This window comes from Drosophila kikkawai, chromosome 3L (genome assembly GCF_030179895.1).
Source record: "Drosophila kikkawai strain 14028-0561.14 chromosome 3L, DkikHiC1v2, whole genome shotgun sequence".
Taxonomy (NCBI): Eukaryota; Metazoa; Arthropoda; class Insecta; order Diptera; family Drosophilidae; genus Drosophila; species Drosophila kikkawai.
In genome coordinates this window covers 22,884,346-22,892,975 of record NC_091730.1, presented here as the reverse complement: position 1 = coordinate 22,892,975, position 8,630 = coordinate 22,884,346, and the positions used below count along the sequence as shown (strand labels likewise).

Below are 8,630 nucleotides of genomic sequence, written 5' to 3'. Positions count from 1 at the left end.
AAATTTTGTTCACTTATAAAAAAATATAATAAAATTGAAAATTAAAAAAAAGTACCTGTAAAATTAGTTAAAGATGTTATGTTTCAAATTTTAAAGTGATTGGTTCAGTAGATTTTAAGTTATCGAACGCTTTAAAATTTGTGGTTCTCATACATTGAACACCAAACGACCTACGTTCAACACTGCATAACTTCGTGAATTTTGGTATGATAGATGTAAAACTCTCCTCAAAACTCCGACTTTAAATTTATTGTAAAAAGAAGAATAAATATTTATGCAATTTTGGTTGTGCATATATATATGTATAGTATATAATCTTGAAGGAAGCTCTAAGGTCATAAACAAGGTTTTCCTGTAATTATTTCACACTTGTGATAATTTACAGCCATAAAACCCAAAAATAAAAAGTCGTTTTATATATACCGTTTAATATTTTTATAGACCAACATTTAGTAAAGCTTTTTGTTTTATTGTTTAGTTCTTAATAAAAACCTGAATAAATGCATTTCAGTGACTCCTTGTCGCTGGGCAATCAAATAATTCTTTGAAATAAAATAAGGAACCCCAAACTGGCTGCACAAAACCGAGTTTTATTAACACAAACAAGGCATTAATATCAATTTTGGTTTCACTTGACTGTAGAGAGCATATAATTGCGGGTTAGCAGCTGCTGCTGCTCCAGAATATCCTCCAGCTCGGAGGAGGCAGCAGGTATCTCCTCCCCCAAAGCTGTCTGAAGAAATCAGCGCCAATTGGCCTCAAAGCAAATATTTGCCTCGAGTGGCAGTTGTTAGGCTTCAGCCTGGGATAATGACAGGATCGGACACTGAAGACAGAGGAGCTGCTTTTCACACCATCTGAGGCGAAAAGGTGCGAGAGCACACACCTCTGGGCAAGAGCACAGTTCCTGTCTCAGTCGAGGATTCTGGGAAGTGAGCCTGGCAATAAAACGTTGCTCCGAATTAGCGCTTTATTGCGTGTTTGTTTGGCCAGAGAGCTGCAAATGCGGATTCAGTCAATCCTTTAAATCCGTTAAGTTCTCGTTAAGACAAGGGACCAGAAACCAGTGTAAATTATAGCCAGCGGCCAAGAAATTTATTGTGAAGGGCATAATAACAGGCAGCGGATCGGAGCTGGGCCCCATTCCTATATACATATATATAATTCACGTGATCCTCTTTATAATATGTGTAAGCTTTTATTGACATTCGCAGCACCTGCTTCATCGTTTATCACCCGACTATTTACACGTCGTCTCCTGTCTCCTGTCTCCTGTCCCCACCTGGAGGCAGTCCTTGTTCCTTGGGTTCCTTAGAGGCATTGTATAGCTCAGCTATCGTCCTTCCTGGCGGTGCACCGTTTGTAGGCCTGGCTATTTCGACGCCACTTGCGCCTTATATCACATGTGGTTGCGGTATTTATGGAGTACCAGTTCCAGCTTCCAAAAACTTCTTCCATCCTAGGCCAGCTCGCCGATCAGGCACTGTGGCGTGTACACGCTGGCCAGAGAGTCCCAGCCGCAGTCGGCCAGCTGGTGGGCCCGATGCGGATTCCAGTCCAAACCACACACAAACTCCGTGTGGTGGGCATTGATCTCCTGGGCGGATTCCCCACGCTCCAGGTTCCAAATCCTAGTAAGAAGATAGAGGATTAGATAATATCTATATGAGAGTCCGTGACTCAACACCTACCTTGTGGTAAAGTCATAGTTGGCCGATGCCAAAACCGCGCTCGAGTGCGGTGAACAGGCCAATCGCCGGACGGCGAACTCCCCGGAGTACAGCTCAAAGACATGGGTCCTCATCTTGCGCAGATCCCATCCACGGATTAGGCCATCGGATCCTCCAGTCACCAGAACGTTGCGATCGAAGTGCGACCAGTCGCAGGTGAGCGCCTCGCTGGCATGGGCCTCGATGCTCATCAGGGGTTTGCCTGCAAAGTCAAGAGAGTTCCATAAGTTAAGGTGTCCGTCGGTACTTACGCTAGCAAACAGATTGGCAATCAGAGGCGAGAACTTGGCGCCGTAGATCAGGTCGTGGTGGCCCACGAAGGTGGTGATCGAGTGCTGCCGGTTGCAGTCCCACAGCTTCAAGGTGCAGTCCCAGCTGGCCGAGAGCAGCGTGTGGTAGTTCCACTTCTCGCCCCAGTCCAGGCTGTACACCTCGTTCTTGTGCTCCTGCAGGCAGATTAGCGGCTGCTTCGGCGTCTGCTGTCCCGTCGCCGACTCCGCGTCCAGGCCGCACCAGATCTGCAAAGAACCGTCACCGGAGGCAGTGGCCGCGATGTCGGGCGCATAGGGACACCAGGCGACGTCGAACAGGCCATCGGACCACTCCAGACGGCACAGTTCCCCCAGGCTCTGGCCATCTGCAGTGGTCGAGTTCTGTTCCAGCAAAAAGAGAGAGCCACCGCCCGCAAGACCGTACAATTGGCTGAAAGGAAAGGGATTTGGGATTTAGCTTTTGGAAATTAGGAGAATGAAGAAAGTGGTCTCACCTGGTGGCCAGCAGCAAGTAGTTCGCCTCGAAAGGCGAAAAGCGCAGGCTATAGCCATGTCGGTCTGTGGTGGTGTGTGTTTGAGTCTGCATTTTGTTTTGGACTTTTAACTGGAAGGAAATTGGGAATATTATTTATAAGAATTTATTATTTATATTGAAAATAAACATTATAAATTGCAATACAAAGTAAAGACACTTTTTAAGTGTAAAACATTCTTAAACGTTTAAATATATATCGCCTTAGGGAATTTCCCCCTTCCTCTTTTGTTTCCTAATAACAGTTTTGACCTTTGTCAAATTTAAGACATTCTAATTCCTTTATGAAAAGGTGCCCAGACCAATCGATATATCGACGTTTGATCCATAACAGAATAAAACTTGTGGGGTTTCTCCCCCACTAAAGATACCTGGAATACTGGGATGCCGAGAGTCTCTCTCCCACTGATAACACCTAGGGTAACCTCTAATCAGATACTAATCCAGCTGCGTGTCGTCCAATTATGCAACAGTTGGCCACATGACCTCGCAACCATACTTGACATTAGCCAATTTATTCCGGACAAGTGGCAAACTGCGCAAAATGTGCTGTGAACTCGGGGGAGGTGGATACCTCAGGGTGGGTTCAACACCCACAAGTCACACCTCCCTGGGCCGTGTTCTTTTCCGCCGCAGTGTCCAAACAACTGCATAACGCGCAAATCCAGTTAGTGGCCAGAGCGAAGAAGACCCACGGACAGGGCCAGGGCAAAGGTATATAAGCAGGTTGCACGGCTTGGGGCTTTCGCATTTTCCTCCGCCGATCGCCCTGGAAAACTCTACGCGCGCACTCTGAGCTAAGGACCCAGTTACCCAAGGATATATATATTAGTTAGCCAAGGACACCAGCAGCACCAGGACAGCTAACATGGTCGTCTCCGTGAAGGTCTTCAAGAAGGCCACGCCCAACGGCAAGGTCACATTTTATTTAGGGCGCCGAGACTTCATCGACCATCTGGACTACTGCGACCCCGTGGATGGGGTCATCGTAGTGGAGCCGGAGTACCTGAAGAACCGCAAGGTCTTCGGCCAGTTGGCCACCACCTATCGCTATGGCCGCGAGGAGGACGAGGTCATGGGAGTCAAGTTCTCGAAGGAGCTGATCCTGTCGCGGGAGCAGATCGTCCCCATGACCAACCCCAACATGGAGATGACACCGATGCAGGAGAAGCTGGTGCGCAAGCTGGGCAGCAACGCCCACCCGTTCACCTTCCACTTCCCGCCCAACTCGCCCAGCTCTGTCACCCTGCAGCAGGAGGGCGATGACAACGGTAAGCCGCTGGGCGTGGAGTACACCATTCGGGCCTTTGTGGCCGACTCCGAGGACGACCGCCAGCACAAGCGTAGCATGGTCAGTCTGGTGATCAAGAAGCTCCAGTACGCTCCCTTAAACCGCGGCCAGCGCCTGCCCAGCTCGCTGGTCAGCAAGGGATTCACCTTCTCGAACGGCAAGATCAGCCTGGAGGTCACGCTGGACCGGGAGATCTACTACCACGGCGAGAAGGTGGCCGCCACCGTCCAGGTCTCGAACAACTCGAAGAAGGCCGTCAAGAGCATCAAGTGCTTCATTGTCCAGCACACCGAGATCACCATGGTAAATGCCCAGTTCAGCAAGCACGTGGCCCAGCTGGAGACCAAGGAGGGCTGCCCAATTACCCCGGGCGCTAATCTGACCAAGACCTTCTACCTGATTCCCCTGGCGGCCAACAACAAGGATCGTCACGGTAAGATCATCGATGGTATCCCTTGACAGAAATTCGAATTGAATGTCTCTATGTTTACTCCAAACTGTAGGCATTGCCCTCGATGGACATTTGAAGGACGAGGACTGCAATCTGGCCTCCTCCACCATGGTGCAGGAGGGCAAGTCCACCGGCGATGCCTGTGGTATTGTCATCTCGTACTCGGTGCGCATCAAGCTGAACTGCGGCACTCTGGGCGGCGAAATGCAGACGGATGTGCCCTTCAAGCTCCTCCAGCCGGCACCTGGTGAGCTCTCCTCTATTAAGTCTCCTCCATAACACCCTTAACTCCTACGATTCGATCCCTCTAGGCACCATTGAGAAGAAGCGCTCGAACGCCATGAAGAAGATGAAGTCCATTGAGCAGCACCGCAATGTCAAGGGCTACTATCAGGATGACGACGACAACATCGTCTTCGAGGACTTTGCCAAGATGCGAATGAACAACGTCAACATGGCGGACTAATCTCTGGACACCGGCATTCTCTCTAGCTTTGTTGTGAACCGAACGGAAACGAATCGAAAGCACTGAAATCTGGTTGCAGCAGTCTCTCGTGGAGGCCACAATCTTTGTATTATAACCGTATCTATAACGCTCTCTATGTGGAAACTTTGGTGGATCTGGAGTTTGTACCCGTACCTCTATGCATGTTGATGTGTTGAAATGACCGACCTCGAGTCCCTATATTATAAATGTGTTATGGCTATCTAGACTCACCGTTTTTCTCGTCTCGGTTGAATATCCAAAGAGGTTCTTTGTGTAAGGATTGCTCGTTATGGGAGTTCTTGAGGGTTTCAACTTCAGAAGTCGAATGAGCTCCGTAACTGCGCAGCAGAACGAGGAAGGTTCCTTGGGCTGCTGATTCAGGGGTGGTTGGTGGTTCCCGATGACAAGGGGTTGAAAAGCCCTCTGTTTATAGGTCACGTAGGGGGGTTGAAAGGCTTTCAAAGAGCAACAGGCTGTCGGAAATCCTCGGCGACCAATCAGCGAAAAGCAAGAACTAAGAGCTGCAAACTGTATATGGACATGGCCGGCTCTAACGGAAGTTCCTGCGGTAACGAGATGGTAATAATAGAACCGCCGAAACTCATTGTATGCTAAACAGGCCAGCTTTTTGGACCTGGCCTGACCTTGATGACGGCTAAGGCCGCCAGCTGCCGCGAGTTCTGTTCCAAAGCTCATCTCCTCCTCCTCCTCCGTAGTAGATGTAGTTGTAGTTCCCACTCTTCTGGTCCCATCTCTTATGCAAGCAACATAACGCCTGACCGCTGAAGCATTGCACAATCCGGGGCACCAGCTCCGATCGATTTCACACACCGCTGCCCGCTGCTGGGCAAGTGACTTCCGGATGCAGGCCAAGCCCCGAAAAGAGCCAACTATAAATTCCAATGTTGTTGTCAAAATGCTGCCACAAATTTGACGAGAGTGCAACGCGATGGAGCTGCTACTTGGGAAGTTACCTTTGGGGATTCTGCTGCTCCAACTGATGCTCCTCGTCTCCCCGGCGATGATGCAGCAGAACTTGTTCTACCATCCCCGCCAGCTTTACTACGATTCGCCCCGTCTCCGAAGATTCGAGTACGCCGTCCCAGTGGCTCCTCCGCCCCTGCACTACCAGCAGCAAACGCCCCACTTTCAGCTGGTCAACTACCGGCCCAGCTATCAACCCTTGGCCTTGGAATACCAACAACAGCAGGTGCCTGCTCCGGCTCCACCCTTGCCACCCCTGTATACGCAGCAGAGTGTCCAGTACCAGCAGCGGGCCATAGCCCCATCTCATGCAGAGCTGGCCAAGTATCGCTACGAGGGCAACTACCTGCCAGTGCAGCCCCAGCGTCGCGTCGAGGAGCAACTGCAGCAGCAGCAACATCAGCAGCAACAGCAAGTGTTGCAACAGCAGCAGCAGCAACAACAACAGCTCTTCAACGTGCCTCCGGCTCTCTTTACCAGCGATGTGCTTCATGTGATACCTCCACGGATCGCCAGGTTGCAGGAGCAGCAGCAGCAGCCCTCCCAGCCTCTTCAAGCGGAGCGGCCCAGGAGGTTTGCAAATAATCAGGACACTGATGTGGCCGAGTCCAGGAGTCAGAGCGATGGAACCAAAAAGGAAACCAAATATTTTCAGTAAGTCAAGTATATTTTTTTAATATTTCATCAGAGGAAGGAAGGTAGGGCTAAAGCAAGGATTAAAAGGTTAAGTTCAAGATTTTAAGGATAAAACGTATTTGAACCCTTAAATATTATCAAAAAAGAGACAAAAACTTTCTGTTTCTGAAATCATAATATATAGAAATTCATAATTTTATTCAAAATGTTATGCCGAAAAATGGGTGGAAAACTGTTAGGAACACCCAAAAAAAGGTAGTGCAAGTCTCTCATGTTCTTAATCCACACACATGAGCTTGAATGACACACTTACAATTGAAAATTGGGTAGAAAATGGCTAAAATCATTGACAGAATCTTTATTATCATAACTTTTTACTGAAATTTAAAGTATAAAAACTGCTGTAGTAAAAGGGTGAAAAATATAAGAAATATCCCTACAAATTGGTGGTGGTTTTTACAATTTCCAAAATCATAGGTCACAATTACTAACCTCAATTATTTACTGTAGAAATTTTCGGTATAAAAAAGGGTGAAAATTGGATAAAATATGTTGACAAAATGGTGGTGGGTAAAGGATTATACAGGCAGCTTTAATTGAAAATTAAGGAAATTTATTAACTTAAACATTTCACTTAATCTGTTTCTTTTTTTCTATTCGATTTAAGATTAAATAATAATCCTAAGTTAATGACAATTTTTTGTTCTTGGTAGTGACATTTTCATGCGCTTCGATGGCCCCCACTCGCGTAGTCACGGTCACGTCTTGAAGCACCCCAAGGTCCAGGAACGCCGCTTCGAGTCGCAGCGAAGCACGAACCGCTACAAGGGCGAGGTGAGCTTGACTGGAGAGATCTAGCAAAACCATAAATTTCCAGATAATTCACCAGACTTTCTACTGACTTAGGTGATATGGACCGATCGTCAAGGCGGCCACGGCGAGCACCGCTGGGACATGGCTCAGGGAAAACTCTGAATCTAAATTTGCATACTTCCATTACCACTTTCACGTCTTCGCTCTGTAAATACCCATCCGAACTCGCATAAATCGTGACTTTTCATAATTTTGGCGTATTATTTATTTAAGGGCAATGATTTGGCGTGAAATTGGGACGAACACTGCAAAAGATTTGCATACGAATGCAGGCAGCGGGATCTTGTCTTAGGTCAGCGAAGTCGGGAACTTGGGCGATCTTTGAGATTTTCTCACGCCGCTCCGGAAAAGTGGACTGTCCAACTGGTTTTACAACTCCGTCCGTCGAGCACTGTCCCGGCCGAAAAGGTCATCATTTAGCCGGAAACTGGTTCTGGTTCTGGGCAGTGACCCGAGTGCCCTGTCCTGCAGTTACTTAGTTACAGGACATGCGGGTCGGATATGTAAATGTCTGAAGACGCGAGGAAGGGGTTGAAGATGCAAGGGTCTTATCTCCGCGCCTGTGTAACCTTTGAGACCTCGGGGGTTGCATTCGCCTTAGTCCTTGTTTGTCGCCTCATTTGCATATCTCCAAGTCGGAGGCCGAAGTGACATAAATGCCCGGCGGCGGACAGGCCCAATGTCCAGTTGTTTGTCTGCGCCATGTCTTAGGTGCGAGTGACCGAACGGACACATGTTTTAGATCCTTTACCATCCTTACAGCAGTTCGATATTGAGCCGAGACTCCGGCATATGTAAATGGGATGCGGGTCATTAAGAAAGCGTTCGGCGATCAGCGATCAGCGATCAGCGCTGGCTGTCAGTCACTCACTTCACCTTCGAGACTGCCCAGAACTGGTTCTGGTCTCCTTCTTGGGCGATAAGGTCATCACGGCAAGGCAAGGCGGCAACTCATATCGAGGTACCCCGTTCTCACACGCTCTTCTAATTTATGCAAGGACACTGCAGAAGGACACTGGATGCGATTGCGTTTGCTATTGCTGTTGCTACTGCTGTGGCGTGAGTTCCCAAAGGACAACCGGTCTGACCGGTCCGGCCGGGTCCGAGTCTCGGGAATCCGTGTCTTCGGTGACCACGATCCTCGGCTCCTGGATTGTGTATTGTAGCTTCTGATGGGAACTGCCATTAGCTGGCCTTTTGTCAGCAACTGCCCGAACGGGTTGTCTTTGCCTTTGCACTTGGGTGTCACTGAGATCTCCTTTGATGAGGTCTCCTTCTCGCGGGGTTACTGCATTGATTTATACGCAAATAAAATCTGTGTTTACCTTTTGAGCTGGCAGACATCGGTGTGACCTCAATGCGTGGACACCGGGA

General features: G+C 48.6%; 3 protein-coding genes across 4 annotated transcripts; 2 read left to right on the top strand and 1 right to left on the bottom strand.

Annotated features, from left to right (window-relative positions):
* Positions 1-549: 549 nt before the first annotated feature.
* Pex7 (Peroxin 7) lies at positions 550-3,169 on the bottom strand. The gene is made up of 3 exons (XM_017170954.2): positions 2,497-3,169; positions 1,692-2,432; positions 550-1,631 (listed from the first exon to the last, which is right to left on the bottom strand). Exons 1-3 carry the CDS (start codon positions 2,586-2,588, stop codon positions 1,460-1,462), a joined length of 1,005 nt encoding a protein of 334 aa, XP_017026443.1. The 5' UTR covers positions 2,589-3,169; the 3' UTR covers positions 550-1,459.
* A 114-nt stretch (positions 3,170-3,283) lies between these two features.
* Positions 3,284-4,989, top strand: Arr2 (arrestin 2). Its single transcript, XM_017170953.3, has 3 exons — positions 3,284-4,258; positions 4,329-4,523; positions 4,588-4,989. The coding sequence occupies exons 1-3, from the start codon at positions 3,403-3,405 to the stop codon at positions 4,740-4,742; spliced, it is 1,206 nt and encodes a 401-aa protein (XP_017026442.1). The 5' UTR covers positions 3,284-3,402; the 3' UTR covers positions 4,743-4,989.
* Positions 4,990-5,702: 713 nt separating this feature from the next.
* On the top strand, positions 5,703-7,388 carry LOC108077497 (zinc finger protein 853). 2 transcript variants are annotated; one of them, XM_017170824.2, is made up of 3 exons: positions 5,703-6,401; positions 7,097-7,217; positions 7,290-7,388. In XM_017170824.2, exons 1-3 carry the CDS (start codon positions 5,713-5,715, stop codon positions 7,356-7,358), a joined length of 879 nt encoding a protein of 292 aa, XP_017026313.1. In that variant the 5' UTR covers positions 5,703-5,712; the 3' UTR covers positions 7,359-7,388. The 2 variants fall into 2 exon arrangements, with proteins under 2 accessions (XP_017026313.1, XP_017026314.1); XM_017170825.2 differs by having other exon boundaries at positions 5,703-6,085; positions 6,264-6,401; positions 7,097-7,315.
* The last annotated feature ends 1,242 nt before the right edge of the window (positions 7,389-8,630 follow it).

Excerpts from the sequence above, each read along its gene's own strand:
- Pex7 (XM_017170954.2), bottom strand. The coding sequence starts at position 2,588 with ATGCAGACTCAAACACACACCACCACAGACCGACATGGCTATAGCCTG. Across the intron at positions 2,433-2,496 it reads TACTTGCTGCTGGCCACCAG|CCAATTGTACGGTCTTGCGG; the intron begins GTGAGACCACTT and ends CTTTCCTTTCAG. Across the intron at positions 1,632-1,691 it reads AACTATGACTTTACCACAAG|GATTTGGAACCTGGAGCGTG; the intron begins GTAGGTGTTGAG and ends TCTTCTTACTAG.
- LOC108077497 (XM_017170824.2), top strand. The coding sequence starts at position 5,713 with ATGGAGCTGCTACTTGGGAAGTTACCTTTGGGGATTCTGCTGCTCCAA. Across the intron at positions 6,402-7,096 it reads AAGGAAACCAAATATTTTCA|TGACATTTTCATGCGCTTCG; the intron begins GTAAGTCAAGTA and ends TGTTCTTGGTAG. Across the intron at positions 7,218-7,289 it reads CGAACCGCTACAAGGGCGAG|GTGATATGGACCGATCGTCA; the intron begins GTGAGCTTGACT and ends CTACTGACTTAG.
- Arr2 (XM_017170953.3), top strand. The coding sequence starts at position 3,403 with ATGGTCGTCTCCGTGAAGGTCTTCAAGAAGGCCACGCCCAACGGCAAG. Across the intron at positions 4,259-4,328 it reads CAACAACAAGGATCGTCACG|GCATTGCCCTCGATGGACAT; the intron begins GTAAGATCATCG and ends TCCAAACTGTAG. Across the intron at positions 4,524-4,587 it reads GCTCCTCCAGCCGGCACCTG|GCACCATTGAGAAGAAGCGC; the intron begins GTGAGCTCTCCT and ends CGATCCCTCTAG.